The following is a 17201-nucleotide window of genomic DNA, read 5'->3' as shown; positions in this document are numbered from 1 at the left end:
GGGAAGAAATCAATGACTGATCTGCATTACTTGCTGCTACAGTGACATTAACAGCATCATAATCGAATCTTAAATTTTGTTCCTCGAGTTAATTTGTGTTGACTTGCATGTTTCTCAGATGACGTGGAAATTTAACGCACGTTCTCCCTCGTCTGTTCCAGGAGTCCCCCTGAAAGTGTGTCCGCAGGGCTACTCCTGCTGCACTGTGGAGATGGAGGAGAAGCTAAGCCAGCAGAGCCACACGGAGATCAAAGCTCCCGTCTCCAAGCTTAGCACCAGCCTACAATCCACCTTCAAACAGAGGCATGACCACTTTGACAGTAAGCAAACACACTGGCTCACAAACACATGCAGCTTTTCAGGTTATGTTGTAAGACTGGCTTTGGTTTCCTCATCACAGCATTTGTGCTACACTTTTATTTATTTTTATTTTTTTCCCTTTTGATGGACACTCCCACCTGCCAGCGCACTGCTCATAGCAGAGACAGCCAGTCTGTGTCTTCTGGCCTGTCCACCTGTCTCCCAATGTCTCTGCTCCCTGTCTCATCGTCCCCCTGAAGGAAATGTAAAAAAATAAAATAAAAGAAATACAGGCTTCCCTTTCTCCAGAGAGACACGCGTGCTTCCAGACGGACCACACACATCTTCAGATTTAGTCGTCTCTATACTTCCTGTTCCTCTGTGTGTGAGCACATGTGTGTATGCCTGTAAATATTGGGATCAGGTTTCCCCTGCTGAGGGCCAGAGCGCATGGGAACATGCAACAGTGCTGACTCACAGAGGAAGCAGGGCAGCTCTGAATACCTTCAACCACCAAACCATGCCACCACTGCAGCCCTGCGATGATAGGATAGAGGGGAGGATGAGGATTCCCAAACAGGCTGAGTGGAAAAACATGGGAAGAAAAAATATTTTTAGTTTCCCGGTGCATTGGAATCTTGCTTGTTAAAGGAGGTTATGTGCATAGCTCTGCATTGGTGTGCACACATGTGGGTCAGCTCTTATGTGTCTGTGAAAGGCAGCGAGGGATGGTGAGTAACAGGGAGCATGTGTATTGCAGCCAGATGTGAAGAGGAATGTGACGTGTTGGAATGCAGTGGCTGCTCGAGCTGTCCCGCCCATCTTTTTCTCCTTTCTTACTGCCCTTTGTCCCCTTCTTATGCCTCACTCTCCCAAAAACCCCTCTCTTTGCCGCTCTTTCTCGTTCCATCTCTCTTCACTGTGTCCAAGTCCTGCTTGTGATTCACTGCGCTCAGTTCTCACGCATGCATGTCCTCCACCCTGTTTGTCTTGCACAACTCATCTGGTGCTTAGTGGCAATATTAAGGGCTGTTCTCATTATTGAGAAATCTATAAATTATTATTTTCTCGTTTAATCATCTCGTCCATAATATACAAAAACAGCCTGTAACAAATGGTCAGCTTCAGAAATGTCAGTGTCACGTTTAAGTAACGACCACAAACCAGGTTTAAAAACAACACCCGAGATGCGTGCGAGCAAATGAAGATGTTGTTTCCGTAACAGGGTTCAACTTTAGAGTGGAACGTTGAGATTAAAATAGTGTTCACGGTGTTTGATTTTAGAGGGACTGATACCAGAACCACAATTTCGTAAAAATAATCTTTCTGAACAATTGTGGCTTCGGCTCCTTATGTCAAGTTTATCCATCCAGAGCACCACCGATCAACTATTGCATAAATATTGTTTTGTTTAGGAATTTTTCCGATATTATTCAGCACGGAGTGTTTTTCTAACGGAGTCATAACAACTGGCTTGCGCAAAAATTCTAAAGCTTGGCAACGCCCAAAAAGAACGTCCAGTTTATCAGAAGGGCACAGCTCTACGGATGACCATGAACCTCTTCCCTGCGTGCTCCCTCCTCATCATCACTGTAGGCAGGTTGCTGCAGTCTCTCAACAGTTAGATGTGGGATCTCTTTACAAAGCCCTGCTGTGCTCTCTTCTACCTAAATCGCCAGGCCCTCTCTCTCTCTCACATCAAATGTGGTGACCGGCTCAGGCTGCCGGCCTATTATTTCCTTTTGTCACATCAAGACGCCACCGAAGGAAGCGCTTACAGCCAGTGAAATGGGAACAGGAAGTGCTCATTGGTCTGCTTACTGTTGCAGAGAAATGACAGCAGCGGCCGTGACATCACAAGGAGTGCGCACATGTGCACAAACGCAGCTGCACATGAAGGCGTTCGCTCGCGCACTAATAAACTCAGGAAGTAGTGTATGTGATTGGGCAGGCTCTCATCATGCGCCTGGAGCGAAGAGTCATGGCCAATTAAGACCAGAGCCAGAAATAGTTCTCTCTTTCTCTGTGTGTCTCGTCGCTGCGTGTTTATTCTGACCTCAGCCTGTCCTGCTGCAGTGACCCTGTCCAGCAGAGCAACTCCATGTCTGGGAATTAAGCGCTTGGATTATGGCCCCATTGCCTCCAGACACATACAAGCGACATCCATCTGAGCACCGAGCTCAGCAGCAGGAGGGACAGAATCCCATACCATAAGAAAAGGGAGAAGCTCGGCGACTAATTGGCACAAATAGGATGCAATTACCGCCTGGGCTGGGATTGGGAGGAGCATAGTTTATAGGGACACTAGTGGGGGGAGTTTTTGGAAGAGGAAGTGGGAGGAGATCGGTCAGTTCCTCTGTTCCTGTGATGGATTGGGCCCAGGATCGTTGTTCGTAATTTAGCGCTTTCTCTGCAGCACGTTGGAATAGTGACAAGCTGGGGGGGAGCGTGCAGGAAGGGAAAGACAGATAGTCGAGCAGGAGTCGTCCTTTTCCTTACATTTCCCTACAGCTGACACTCTCATGTGTAACCTTTCACCCAGATTCTCTCAGACCATTGGCTGAGTGACAGGTACATTTTTAATGGGGAAATCCAGAGGGAGCGTTCAGCTCCTCGGCCTGTTGGCAGACGACTGCGTGTCATAAATTGTTTTTAATGACAATGCAAGATGCCTGAGTAATGCTGCTCATACTTGGGCCCCTCAGCCTGGGCCAGAGAGCCTCCGTATCCCCGCCACCCCTGCCCCCACTGTGCCACCACCCCTCACACACCCTTCTTAAAAACCCGTGGGTTTGTCCAGACGCATAATGGAGCTTATCTGTTTAGCATATAGGAATTACTCCTCTAATTAACTGTAGAAAGGAAACGGAGAAGTTTAGGGTTGTCCTCGTGCTTCATGCCTCTCCCACCTCCTCCTCCTCCTCCTCTTCTTCACCTCCTCAGTCTCCTTTCACTGACTTTCATGTCAGTGTGGCTACTATGACATTCCAGGGGTGGGGGTGGACCATTTTGTTTTAATCTCTGTCAATGGAGCGTGGAACTTGGTGCCCTCTCCCCTGGCTCTGTGTGTGTGTCTGTGTGTGCGCGTGCACTTGTGATGGCGAGGAGGTAAATGGAGGGGCTGCAGTGTTTCCGGTATCCTTGGCGACACAGTAGGGATTTGAAGTTCTTAAAAAAAGCCCTCAACTTAACCCGCCCCAAGCCACCCTTACCCCTCCTCTATCTCATTTTTTCTTTTTAGTGTGTCAGTCTGAAGTGGAAGTGACAGCACTACTCGGGTCCTCTGTGTGAGTGTGAATGTGCGAGAGTGTGTTTGTGTGTGTACTGGTAGCAGAGAGCATTTAGTGACTCCCCCTGCGAGAGCATGGGAACTTTACATTTCAAAGCCACGCAGTGGGCACCCCGAGAAACTGCAACGGGACAGAAGGTCTGTGAGAGGGGGGTGGGGGGCACAGATAATGGATAAAAAGGGCGAGTGTGTGTGAGACTGAAGGTGAAACATGTTTCAGAGGCTCTGTGGAATTCTCATTTTATTCAGATTAAGAAAATTGGGCAAGGAGGGTGGTGTGGGGTCTGGGAGAAGGGGCTTGGATTATTTGGGGGGTGGTAGGGGGGTGATGGACATTCCTCAGGATGAAGTAGGTCATTGTTCCTCATCTCTAGTGAAGAGAGCTCTCTGAAGGAACTGATGAAGTGAAAGCAGGGGAGGGAGGCAGATGCAGGGCTGGTAGGATAGTAGTGGGAGGGGGGTGCATACAGGTCCATATACGGTAGCTGGGAGGGGCTGCTACTGCTGGTGGTTGTGGGGTCGCATTATTCCGTAATCCTATTGAAAATGTCTCTGAAGGACAGTCCAAGAGAAGCTGGCAGAAAGGAAGGCGAATGGAATGTGACAACAGAAAAATGGCATTGATGGTGGTCAGTCTGAAGCACACTGATGTGGAGAGACATCTCTGCTGATGCTCCGCGCTCACCCCCTCGTCTCCAACTGTCCCCTAACACATTCCTTTTGCCTTTCATTAAAGATTTTATGCTTAAGCTCGTTCTAAGCGTGGGGCACAGGTGAATGGGAGTAACGTCAGTCTGATTTCAAATGGTGGCAGCAAAATTTTTAATGTACTGAAAGAAAACTTGGGCCTCTAAAGTCCTTTAAAATGTTGAGAGAGGAACACAACAGTAAGTTCAAAATGTCACAAAAAACAGGAAAAGTCCAACTGGGCAGATAGTCATAACTTTAGCCCTGAGCTCCTTTAGATGTTCTCTTCGTGACATCTTGAACTCTTCCCTGTAGACACTTAAATATAAACAATCTGACACTGTTTGTTCTTGTTCTTTGTCACCCGCAGGCTGTAGACTAACCCGGCCTTTCTTTCACATCTCCACAGAGTTTTTCCGCGAGCTTTTGAAAAACGCAGAGATCTCGCTGGACAGCATGTTTGTGAAAACATACGGGATGATGTATGTGCAGAACTCGGCACTTTTCAAGAACTTCTTCCAGTCCCTGACCCAGTACTACGTGTCCGGCAGCGCTGCCGTCAACTTGGACTCCATGCTGTCGGAATTCTGGGCCGACCTTTTGGAGAGGATGTTCCAGCTGGTCAACGTGCAATACGAGTTCAGCGACACCTACATGGACTGCGTCAGCCGACATACGGAGGAGCTGCAGCCGTTCGGCGACGTGCCCCGCAAGCTCCGCATCCAGTTAACGAGGTCCTTTATCGCCGCACGCACCTTTGTGCGTGGCCTGGCGCTCATGCCTGAGGTGGCCAATAAAGTTTCTACGGTAAGTGACGGAGCACAGTTTCAACAAAGAGAAAAACTAACAGCCGAGAACGAGACTTGTTTTCCTTGTAGTCCTGTACATCTCTGATCTGTAGTTCTCTTTCTCTCTGTCTGGTAACATAAACCACTCTGACTGTTCTGGTATGACTTGTTTTTCCACTGTACTGAGTGATTCATAGGCGATTAGATTAAACTGTTTTGTGGATCTGGCTTATGCAATTAATGGTCATGCTTTTTCAGAGTATGAGAATGTGTCTCTGGTGGTGTCGAGTGAGTGCTTCGGCTATGATGTAATGAAAACGGCCCACTAACTGCCCTCTGCCTACTCCAGGTCAGCGCCTCTCCCAGCTGTGTGCGAGCGGCCATGAAGATGTTGTACTGTCCCTACTGCTCGGGCCAAGTAGCCCTGAAACCCTGCCAGAATTACTGTCTGAATGTGATGCGTGGCTGTTTGGCTAACCAGGCAGACTTGGACACGGAGTGGAACAACTTCCTCGGTAAGCAGACGACATGCGAACAAGGGCACCTTTAGCAGCCACTGTTTAACAGAAACCTGCCCGTGATTACACCGCCTTATAACCATAATAGCTGAAAGTGTTTAATTTGGCAACAGAGTATATTTATGCAGCCTCCTGCTCCTGGGTTCATTGCCGCTTACTCATATTTCTTCAAAGATCATTAGTTTCATCGACTTTCTTATCTAAGCGTGCACCCCTTATTCTCCTTGTGAGCATGAAACCAGAGTGGCAATGGGATTTGTGACATGATAGACCCGGGGTAAATAAAGGAGGTAAACTGCAGTTCAGCTTTGGAAGAAAAACATTTAACATAGGAACGGTTTTATTGTTGAAAACCATGTACAAACATGTCCCTCATTCTTTAGTAGGTTGTTTAAGAAAAGGGGGAGGGAGGGGCTGTACATGCGGTGACCCTTGGAATGAATGCAGTCTTGTGCTGTGTACAAACAGACCCAGATCAGTTACATTACACTCAGGGTGGTGCACACATCCACAGTTCTTCACTGTGTGCTTTATATTTATCCTGCATGATGGATCTTGTGACCAGAAACATGGTTTCTGACTATATCACCGTTACATGTGTCGATCTCTGGCTGCTGGCACCGCTGCGGTCTGCAGAGGCATCTGGTTTCTGTTGCCCCCTTGCTGTGCTGCAGCTTGATCCTGCCCTACACTAATGGCTCATCTCACTGGTTAAAAATGTCTCACCCTAATGCGAGTGCTTCTCCCTAGTGGTAGGAGCGTGTAATTGCTTTCCCCTGTGTTGATTTCAACTTGTTATGTTTTGGTTTTCAGATGCCATGCATAGTCTCGCCGAGAGGCTCGAAGGTCCCTTTAATTTCGAGTCTGTCATGGATCCCATTGATGTGAAGATTTCAGACGCCATTATGAACATGCAGGAGAACAGCATGCAGGTGTCGCAGAAGGTGAGTCTCATTTCAGCGCCTTTCAAATTAAACAAAATAAAAAGAGATGAGGATGGAATTATTAGCCCTCCCTTCCAAGTGCAGAGGAAGGACTTTTTTTAGCACAGCTTGTCCGAACATCTTTGTTTTATTTTGAATGCTTAGATTATTTTTACTTTGCATATAGAAACAAAATGATTTCACAAAAACTACCAGGGTCAAAATAATTACCTCCTGGATGCTAATAGTCGTTTACTCTTTTTGCTGGATAACAGCTTGCAGTCGTTTATGGTAGTTTTCAGCCAGTCTCAAACGCGTCTCCTGAACAAACTTTTGTTTGCTCATTCTTCTTTGGAGAATGTCTGAAGCTCCTCCCATTTTCAGTGGGATTCAATTCAGGGCTTTGCACTGGCCGGTCAGTAACGTTCACTTTGGTCTTCTGGCGGTAGGTCTTCACCAGGAGCGACATGTTTTAGGTTGTTGTGTTTGAAGATAAAGAGACGACTCAGACCCAGGTTGGTTTCTGACTGCTCGAGGTTTTCTTTTAAAATCTTCACATGAACTTCTTTCTTCATGATTCCTTCCACCTTGATGAGATTCCCAGTTCCAGACACACTGAAGCATCAACCCATCATGATCCTCCCACCACTGTGTTCCTCTGTGGGGACGCTGTCCTCTGAGTTGTAGAACTCTCACTACTTTCTCCAAACATCAGCAAAGTGTCTGCAGCTAAAGAGCTGTAGTTTTATCTCCTCTGACCGAAGGACGCTCTTCTAGTCTGGATTATTTGTCTCCAGGTCGTTCTTAGCACACCTCAGTCTGGCTTGAAGGCGTTTCTTCTGCAGAAGTTTTTCCTGGTCTCTAACCTCGCAGCTCATTCCTGTGCAGGTCTATAGTGATTGTCTCCTTCAGACTACAATTTCAAACTTGACTAAGTCATTCACGGGTGTCTTGGCAGTTGTTCTCTCACCATTTTTCTTTCTAGTCTTTTGCTTCCCACTGCTGCCAGGCGTGTTCTGCGTTGTGTGTCTGTCTTTACATTTCTTGATGATTTTGTTTGTTTTTGTCTGAAATAATTCTTATATTGTGGGCAAATAGAAATAATTTATGCTTTCTGAAGAAACTAGTTTGTTTAGAAATGCTGTGTTGAAAATCCCTTCTATTGTTAAAAAAGCACTCAGGACATTTTTGACCAAAACGTAACATTTCACAGGGTGGCTAATCATTTTGTCTTCATCTGTAAAACATTTCTGTTCTTGTTCCTCCTCTGACAGGTTTTCCAAGGATGTGGAACGCCCAAAATAAGCGCCGGCTTTCGTTCCAAACGTTCTGTTAAAGAGTCCACCTTCACCAGCCGCTTCCGCCCTTACAGTCCTGAAGCAAGACCCACCACTGCTGCTGGAACCAGTTTAGATCGACTGGTGAGGACTAAGAAGGCAAAGAAGTGAATATCACATTTACTCTGAGTAATTGTTTTTGATCTTTTTCTTTTTGTGTGTTCTAAACAGACAATTGAAGTAAAAAAGAAATTGAAGCATGCCAAAAAGTTCTGGTCCACGTTGCCAGAGACTGTGTGTGTAAGCGAGGGGATTGCAGCTGGTGATGAGTGCTGGAATGGTACAGCGAAAAGCAGGTGAGAGGCGCAGACTTCACAAAGAGAGAATCTAAATTTTACTGCATTGCTTGTAAATTATTGAATTTAAAGTCTAATGCCAGACTTGATTCCACCAGGTACGAATCAGATGTCATTGGCAGCGGGCTGGCCAATCAGATATCAAACCCGGACGTGGACGTGGACATAACAAAACCAGACATCGTCATCCGCAGTCAGATAGCAGTTTTGAAGGAAATGACGAGCCGGCTCAAAGCTGCACACAGCGGCGTCGACATTACTGCAGAGAGCGGTGAGAGCGGTTAATGAGCTTCACAGCTTTTGCGACTCGGTTTCCTAGCTGCACGTCTCACCTGCTTGTCTTTTTTTGCCCCCTAGATGATGACGGCAGCGGAGATGAGAGCGGCAGCGGTTGCGACGGTCCGAACTGCGACATGTACTTCTCTGTTCCACCAACGTCTGATAAAGAACGGGGTGGAAAAGCAGCGGGTGGAAGTGAAGTGGCTGGATCACCACGGGTTAATCCAGTGCAAAGCAATAACTCAGCTGGGGTCACCTCACGGGGAAGCATGGCGCTGGCGCTCTGCGGGCTCGCCCTGGCCCTGTTAGTTTCCCGCTTGAGATAAAACTGGCTGGACAGGGAGAGGGAAGAGAACGACCAGGAGCAACAGCACGAAGGGGAAAACTGTCAGAGAGACTTTAAAAAACAAAAAGACTGCCTTCAGGACATTGGACTGTCCACTGTTGGGGTGGGAGGGGAAGAAACTTCTTAATATTACAATAACCTCACTATTAACTATTTGTTCGTATGTTGTTAAAGACATCAGTGTACAGCAGTATGATTTTTCTTCCCAAGAGATCCACCTTTGTCGCCCAGATAAACCTGCCCTCCGACAGCTCTCTCCGAGCTACTTTTTGGTTGTGCTTGCAGCATTTCACACTTACTTTGGCAGTTTAATCTCATGATTAACTTTGTGCCTTCTTCAATGACTGAAATCTGACATCTAAGCATTAAGAAAGATATTGGGTCAAACTCTGAGTGCCTGTGTTGGGACACATCTTTAAATTTCTGAGGCTGGTCTTTCTATCGGTCACAAAACATGACTAATAGAAACAGAACCCACGTGACGCTGTCTTATTACTAATTCAAAGCTTTTTTTTATTTTTTTGCACATTATAAAAGTGCATACTGTGAATATTTGTGCCTGTGTGCATTTATACTTTTACAAAGGCTAGAAATTCTGAAGCATTTTGAGACTTGTTTTGCTCGGTTTGCTTTGGAGGCAGCTCGTCTCAAAAATGCAGTGAGAGTTTACAGCACAGGTGCTCATGTTTGACCTGAAGATGGCGTCGTTCTGTGGAAGAGTCTGCGGGGTGCTCTGCAAGCCCCTAACACGCATAATGTACGTTTGCTGCGAGCATTTCGCATCTTAACTTTAAATTTCTTCATTATTATTTCACTGAACTTCTTTCAGCTTAAGCAATTCAATAGTAAGGTTATACCTCGTGCTTACTGAGTCAATGTGATCTAGACCATAAGGTTGAGTGTCTGATAGAGTTGGATATGTCCCCTGCCATTAAACCCCCTAGAAGGCAAAGCTGACATGTCCCAAATGCCCTCTTTTTTTCTTTTCTTTTCTTTTCTTTTCTTTTTTTTTGGTACTGTAAGCTCAGATCGGCACAGAAGATCTGACTCTATACAGTCTTAACGTTTGGAAAGAAAAGAGGGCAACATGCACGTTTTGGGAGCATTTTAATTAAACAAGACAAGAGGAACAAAAGTCAGTGTTTTAACCAAATGGAAATCTAGAAAAGATTATTTTAATACAGGGTTTTATGTTGAGGAGGTGTTGAGATTTTTAGCTTTTTTTTTTTGGTATGAAGATATATATTAGGTACTACAGTGGATTTTACTGGTAGTTGTAGGTGGTGGAAGAGGTCAGTGTGCACAGATAAGGGGTGCGCCCTGGTCAGTGTGCACAGGTTTTGGGGCCTTTGTTTTGTTTTTCTGGCCCCGTCCCACAGTACACGCTGTACCTCGTTAAATGGCCTGTGTCAGTATAAATGGACTCATTCTGAACGGTTCTCATCATTTCAACTCAAAGTTAAGTGTTTTCACAATTACTACCAAAATTAATGCAATGAAAGGTGCCTGATTATTTTTTTATGTTTGGTACATTACTAGCATCTTCTTACGTTTTTTTTGTTTTGTTTGTTTTTGGGAAAAGAAAAGAAAGTGGCTGTTGTTGATGATTTATGATCTATCTGCTCAGATTCCCTGAGGTGTTTGAGTATATTGTTACCAGCTGACAAGCACAATGTACGTTTTTTTTTTTGTTTTTTGTTTTGTTTGTTTTTTTCTTGGAGCTTTTCATTTGATAATCGGGTCTGTTAAGTTGCATTACCTGAACATCTCATCTCTACAACGATGCCGACTCGTGCAGCATTGCTGCACTAATGTATTCCATGTATTTCAAACATGCATTTAGAACTTACACATTATCAAAAATGCAACATCTACAATGTTTCAGTGTGCAGATTAAGGTGGACAGAAATATACATTTTTGTAAAAGTATAGCGAAAAGATTTGCAGCTTTAATGCGAGTCTGCACGGATGAAGTGATTAGATGGGAGTTTATTCCTTTGCATGTTGTCTGGCTTTGACATTAACAGGTTGATCTTGAGCTTACGGGACATCTTCAGGTTATCAGTTATCATCCGCAATCATCAGACGAAGACGTCGTATCAAGATCTGACCTTGAAGGATTTGATGAAACATCTATGCAACCCGTATGAAATACTGAAGCCTTAATTTAAAATCAAAAAGCTGTGCTTGAGCAGCTCGATTTGGCATTACTTCTGCAGGTGACCAGTTTAATTCTAGGTTACTGTTTTTTCTCCCTTGTGTTCCACCAACATTTCCACAAGGGCTCGTGCACGTGTTCGTGTCATGTGTGAGGAGTGTGAAGAAGCCCGACTTTTGGAGAGACGGAAGAAATGTTTTAGGCTGACGACGGTGACAAAAATGTCTGTGCTTGCAGGCCAGGGCAGCAACGTTTCCAGCTGGCAGGAGTTGGTCCAGCTGCTGGAAGACGTCCATTCGGTCCACAGAGCGAGTTCAGTCTTGTGTCTTTTAAAGTTGGACTGTTGTTGAAACCTTTCCATGTATGCCTTTGGCCCACAAGAACAGAAAGGACTCTCTCTGAGGATGGAGTGAGTGACTGAAAAGAGTGGTGGGGGGGAGTGTAAATAAAAAGCAGCGGTTTTAGATGTCTCTAAAAGAGGCCCTACAAGTACACCAGATTTCTACTTGTCAGAGTATCTCCTAAATGTTATGGAAAAACAAGATGAGATAGATGTTAAAGTGTAAGAGAAAATGTATATTAAACAACATTTTTAGTCTTGTTGAAATAAAGACTGCCAATATTTAAATGTGGTGTGACTGCTTGCTTCTTGGATTTTAAGTTTTTGTGGTCAGTGTTTACATAAATGCATGCATAGTGTCTTGGTTTACAGTCGCTTGGTCGGAGATTGCTGCAGATCCAAATCCCCTTTGATTTATGTCTGGAAGGCCACCCGGCTTGATAACTGCCAAGTCGATCATGCACAGCTGTGGTGACCCCATGCAACAAGGAAGCAGCCAAAAGTAGCTTTCTACTGGTTACAATGCATGATGCGTGCACACACTGGGCAGAGGATTATAGGATACTATCATCATTGAGAAATGAGGCAACAAGCTATGAACTAGAGCACTTGTGTTTAATTGTCCTTTCTAATAAATGTGTGTTTGACCCCAATTTGAATTGTTTTTAAGGGCACGACAGAAGGTCCACCTCCAGCTGTTCAAACCATGTTATGGGAGACGGCCAATCAGGAGGAAGCTGACTTGGAAGTTATTTTTCAGGCAGTGGATGAATTGAGGGATTCTATCAAGAACCTGTTTACAATTTACTGTGATTTTTATAAATTATGAATCAAAGTAAATATTATAGAGAAAATATAAATTGCCGTCCTTTATTTAGAGAATATCCTGAGCCCCTTATATATAAGTCCCAGAGACCCATAGTCCCAGAGACCACCCTCATCTGCCTATAAGGCATACAAGGAAACAGGGCTACAGTCTACAGTCAACCACCCTCACTGAATAATGGAATTGATCAGTGGGGACCAGAGAGAAAGAAATTCACCCAGTTGGTTTTTTGGAGGCAGACATTCTCTCCAGATTAATGTGATCTAGAAGTAAAATTCTATATTGATTTGATTAATACAGAAACTGTGTTTTCTTAGTGATGCATAAGGAAGTAAGGAGTATATGTGATGTATCTGCTTCCATATCTAGTTCACTTATGCCACCTAAGATGCACAGCTTAGGTGAGCCTTGGATACAGCAACTAAACCATGTGTATAAGTCTTCACATATCCTCTGCCAGAACCTCTAAACAGCAGAATTGTCTTTGCAGTAGGTACATATGTTTGAGTGTGTAAAGCCCATTTGGAACAACCTTTGTCCTGTACAGTGTGTTCTACGAAGAATTTTGCATTGTATAAGATGTAAGTTGGGGCTTTTAGTCATTTTGAAGGCGTTTAAGCATAATTCAGGGTAGCGGAAGGGCTGGATCCTACCACAAGGTGAGAAAACCAATCTATTATCACCTATGGCCAATGTAAAATTAACGTAACCCCATGCAGATCTTTGAATAGGATACTGGCAGACACAGAGAAAGCATGTAAACACCACATAAAAAAGGATTGCTGGACTCAAACCCAGGACCTATTTGCTGTGAGACAACAGTGCCAACCACTACACTACCGTGCCACTCACACAAACTTTGCAAACCAACAGCTAGAAGGTTTTTCAATGCATTTGGAAAGAAAGTTTTTAATGTTAACTCAAAATTGTCAACCTCACAACATTTATTAAGAAGTCTTTTAACATCCACGATCGGATTATCATGACCATGATCATGACCTGGACAGGTTGACAGTGTGTCACAGGGCTTTTTTATTCCTGTATTCCATTATTTTTCTACCGAGAGAGCTAACACTAGTGATCATCACGGCTGTGTACATTCCACCTGATGCCAACGTAAACATGGCGCTCTCTATCCTGCTGAACATCATTAACGAACAGCAGCGGGCCCACCCGGACGGTGTTCACATAATTGCAGGTGACTTTAATAAGGCCAACATAAAGACTGTACTCCCAAAGTTCTATCAGTATGTCAAATGTCCCACCAGAGGAGAAAACACTCTAGATCATGTTTACTCCAACATCAAGCATGCATATAGAGCCATACCCCTCCCCCACCTCGGTCAGTCCGACCATCTCTCCCTCCTGCTCTCCCCAGCCTACACCCCCCTCAGGCGCAGTGCCAGGCCCACCACAAAGACTGTTACAACCTGGCCGGAAAATGCTCTCTCCAAACTACAGGACTGCTTCACAGAGACAGACTGGGACATATTTGAACACCAGGACCTAGAAACATTTACAGGATCAGTACTGGACTACATCAAGTTCTGTACTGCAAATGTGACAGTGGACAAAAGCATTCGGGTTTTCCCAAATCAAAAACCCTGGATGACCAGCGAGGTCCGCTCACTCCTCAAAGCCCGTGATGCTGCCTTCAGGTCAGGTGACAGAGCTCTGTACAGGGCTGCTCGAGCTGACCTGAAAAGGGGGATTAAAAAAGCCAAGTCAGACCACAAAAGGAACATCGAGTCCCACCTGTCCAGCAACAACACACGAGAGGTGTGGCAGGGAATGCAAGACATCATCAACCACAGAGGCAGTACTGCGAACACAGAAAACCCGAGTGGGCAGCTGGCAGAGGAAATAAACAGCTTCTTCGCCCGCTTTGAAACACCACAACAGCAACACTCATCTGCTTCAGCCCTGCTCCCATCCTCATCCTCACCTGGTTCCTGCACCGCCCCACTCACTGTAACAGAGCACGATGTCAGACGTGTGCTCCTAGCAGTGAACCCCAGGAAGGCGGCCGGTCCAGATGGAGTACCTGGCAAGGTACTAAGAGCATGCGCACACCATCATCTTCACCAGACTCTTCAACCTCTCACTGGATCAGGCAGCCATCCCATCCTGTCTAAGATCAGCCACAATCATCCCAGTGCCGAAGAAGTCTCCCATCTCCAGCCTGAATGATTACCGCCCTGTGGCCCTCACACCGGTAATCATGAAATGCTTTGAGAGACTAGTCCTTCAGCACATCAAGGATTACCTCCCCCCAGAATTCGACCCCCACCAGTTTGCATACCGTGCAAACAGATCCACAGAAGACGCCATCGCCACAGCCCTCCACGCTGTGCTGAGTCACCTAGAGCACGGCAAAGCTACGTCCAAATGCTCTTTGTGGACTACAGCTCAGCCTTTAATACAATCATCCCGGACATCCTCATCACCAAACTGGTCACTCTTGGCCTCCCTCCTCTCACATGTGCCTGGATAAAGGATTTCCTCACAAACCGGCCCCAGACTGTAAGACTCGGCCCTCATCTCTCCTCCACTCGCACACTGAGCACCGGCTCCCCACAGGGCTGTGTGCTGAGCCCCCTCCTGTATTCTCTCTACACCCACGACTGCAGTTCGACCCACAACAACACTCTCATCATCAAGTTTGCTGATGACACCACGGTAGTCGGACTCATCTCGAAGGGAGACGAGGCAGAGTACAGAGAGGAAGTCCTGAAGCTGGCAGCATGGTGTTCAGAAAACAACCTGGCACTGAACACTAAGAAAACCAAAGAGCTCATTGTTGACTTCAGGAGACACAGCACCGACTTGGCCCCCCTCTACATCAACGGGGAGTGTGTGGAGAGGGTCCACACTTTCCGGTTCCTTGGTGTCCTCATCTCTGCTGACATCTCCTGGACAGGAAACATCTCAGCGGTCATCAAGAAGGCCCAACAGCGGCTGCACTTCCTGAGAGTCCTCAGGAAGTACAAGCTGAACTCCAACCTGCTGCTGACCTTCTACCGCTCGTCCATTGAGAGCCTGCTAACCTACTGCATCATGGTATGGTACGGCAGCTGCACCAAAGCAGATAGAGTGAGGCTTCAGAGTGTGGTCAAGACAGCACAAAAGATCATCGGCTGCCCTCTCCCCTCCCTGATGGACATTTATTCCTCCCGCTGCCACTACGCTATATGAATTTAGAAAACAAGATTACATCATAACATGGGAACACATTTGTTAAAAGATCCTTATTTATGTCTCTAAAATGTAAAATCTAGACTTAAAATGTGGACTTAAAGTGAGATGTCTGGAACACTACTCCTTTGGTTAAAATAATAAAAAAATAAAAAATAATAAATAAAAAAAAGGTGTAGTTCATAAAAACTCATGAAAAATCCTCATTCATACCTCTGGGGTACAGACGCTTAAAACGGAATATCCAAAATGCTTCTCTTTTTTTCCGGATAAAATTTATATTGCCACCTTTTTAGTGGTTTAGTTTAATGGCTTCAATGCCTAGGAAAAATAATGGTGAATTTGGATGTTTATTATTGAAGTGTCTTGCAACAGGGCTGGTTAAATCATTCCTCTTGATCGAGCTTCTGTGTTCGTTAATTCGATCTTTAAGAGGGCGGGATGTTTCTCCTATATATATTTTATTGCATGGGCACTGTATCATGTAGATTACATTTTTAGTTCTGCATGTGATAAAGCCCTTTATGGCAATGGTTTTGTCACCTATAGGGTCTTTGAATGATTTAACATTTTTGGTGTATTGACAATTAATGCATGCCCCACACTTGAAATTGCCATGTAGGTTATGGGTTATCAGGATTTTATCTGGAGTAATAGGGTCCTGGTAAGCTCTAACAAGCCTATCTTTGATATTCCTTCCTCTCCTGTAGGTTATCATTGGTGGTTCTTTGAAGGTACCTAATAAGTTTGGGTCATTCTGAAGGATATGCCAATGTTTTAGAATTATTTCTTTAATTGTTCTGGTTTTTGGCGTAAAGGTTGTGCAGAAGATAAGGTTGGGTTTATGTTTTGGAGATTTCTTGGTTGTTAAATAGACATCCCTACTTACTGAACTCACCTTCTCTTCTGCAGAACTTCAACAGTTCTCTTTATACTTTCTTTCTTTGAATTTGTTCAACATCTCTTCTTTACTCTCATTATATTCATCATGAGTCTCACAGATACGCTTGAGTCTAATCAACTGGCTTACAGGGAGGCTCTTTTTGAGGTGGTTCGGATGGAAACTTGCAGCATGTAATAATGTATTCCGATCAGTGGGTTTAGAATACAGAGATGTGGACAGAGATTTGTCTTTTTTTGTTACTTTCATGTCCAGAAAGTTAATTTCTTCAGTACTGTAATTGAGGGTGAAACGTAAGCCTGCAAAGTGTCCATTAAGGAATTCTACAAACTCTAGTAATATAGAGACTGGTCCTTTCCAGAGTAGAAATACGTCATCTATATAACGTTTCCAAGATACAATGAATGGTAAATAAGGGTTATTTTGGTGATTATATAGAATTTGTTCTTCCAGATGACCAACAAAAAGACAGGCAAAACTGGGGGCCATTTGGGTTCCCATTGCAGTGCCAGAGATCTGAAAGTATGGCTAAAATTTGGCATGAACTTTTAGTTTTTCAAAGAGAAAAATATTTCGATTAGTAAATTTACGTATTTCACAAGCACCTTTTATACATCTTAATTGCTTTCTATCTAACATTCACACTCTGATAATCACGCTGGAAATAACTTAGATTCAGTATCTTGGCCAAGAACACTTTGGGGATATAGGCTAAAGCAGCCAAGGATCAAACTCCCAATCAGTAGTTACATTTATTTGAATTATGCAGGGGTAGTTAGGTTAGCCACAAGAACCATCAAGTAACAAATGACAATTGTGTGTGTGTGTGTGTGTGTATTATGTACATGGTTCTGTGCTATACCATGCATTATGCATTGGTTCTGTGTGTCTGAATATGTCTAACTACTCTGTATGTAACAAGAGTTACGAGCCTATTTTAAAAATATAGGGAGTATGATTAAAAAGTTGTCAGAAAAAAAACCGACTCAAGTAAAGTACTGATACCTGATAATTGTAC

The 17201-nt window shown here is 44.6% G+C and overlaps 1 protein-coding gene across 1 annotated transcript in view; it reads left to right on the top strand.

Moving 5' to 3' along the window:
- gpc4 (glypican 4) overlaps positions 1-11411 on the top strand; it is a 32457-nt gene extending 21046 nt beyond the window's left edge. Inside the window, exons 2-9 of the mRNA XM_085361402.1 lie at positions 162-320; positions 4686-5083; positions 5414-5579; positions 6396-6526; positions 7780-7926; positions 8014-8138; positions 8237-8409; positions 8496-11411. Of these exons, the coding sequence (XP_085217528.1) occupies positions 162-320; positions 4686-5083; positions 5414-5579; positions 6396-6526; positions 7780-7926; positions 8014-8138; positions 8237-8409; positions 8496-8743 (1547 nt within the window). The 3' untranslated portion in view covers positions 8744-11411. The remainder of the gene's footprint in view (positions 1-161; positions 321-4685; positions 5084-5413; positions 5580-6395; positions 6527-7779; positions 7927-8013; positions 8139-8236; positions 8410-8495) is intronic.
- The last annotated feature ends 5790 nt before the right edge of the window (positions 11412-17201 follow it).

The sequence above is a fragment of the Diplotaxodon limnothrissa genome, linkage group LG2, assembly GCF_057381915.1.
Source record: "Diplotaxodon limnothrissa isolate DT_005_m linkage group LG2, D_limnothrissa_male_GT1.1, whole genome shotgun sequence".
NCBI classification, from domain to species: Eukaryota; Metazoa; Chordata; class Actinopteri; order Cichliformes; family Cichlidae; genus Diplotaxodon; species Diplotaxodon limnothrissa.
The sequence above is the reverse complement of the archived record's forward strand: the minus strand, read 5'-3'. Positions and strand labels throughout refer to the sequence as shown.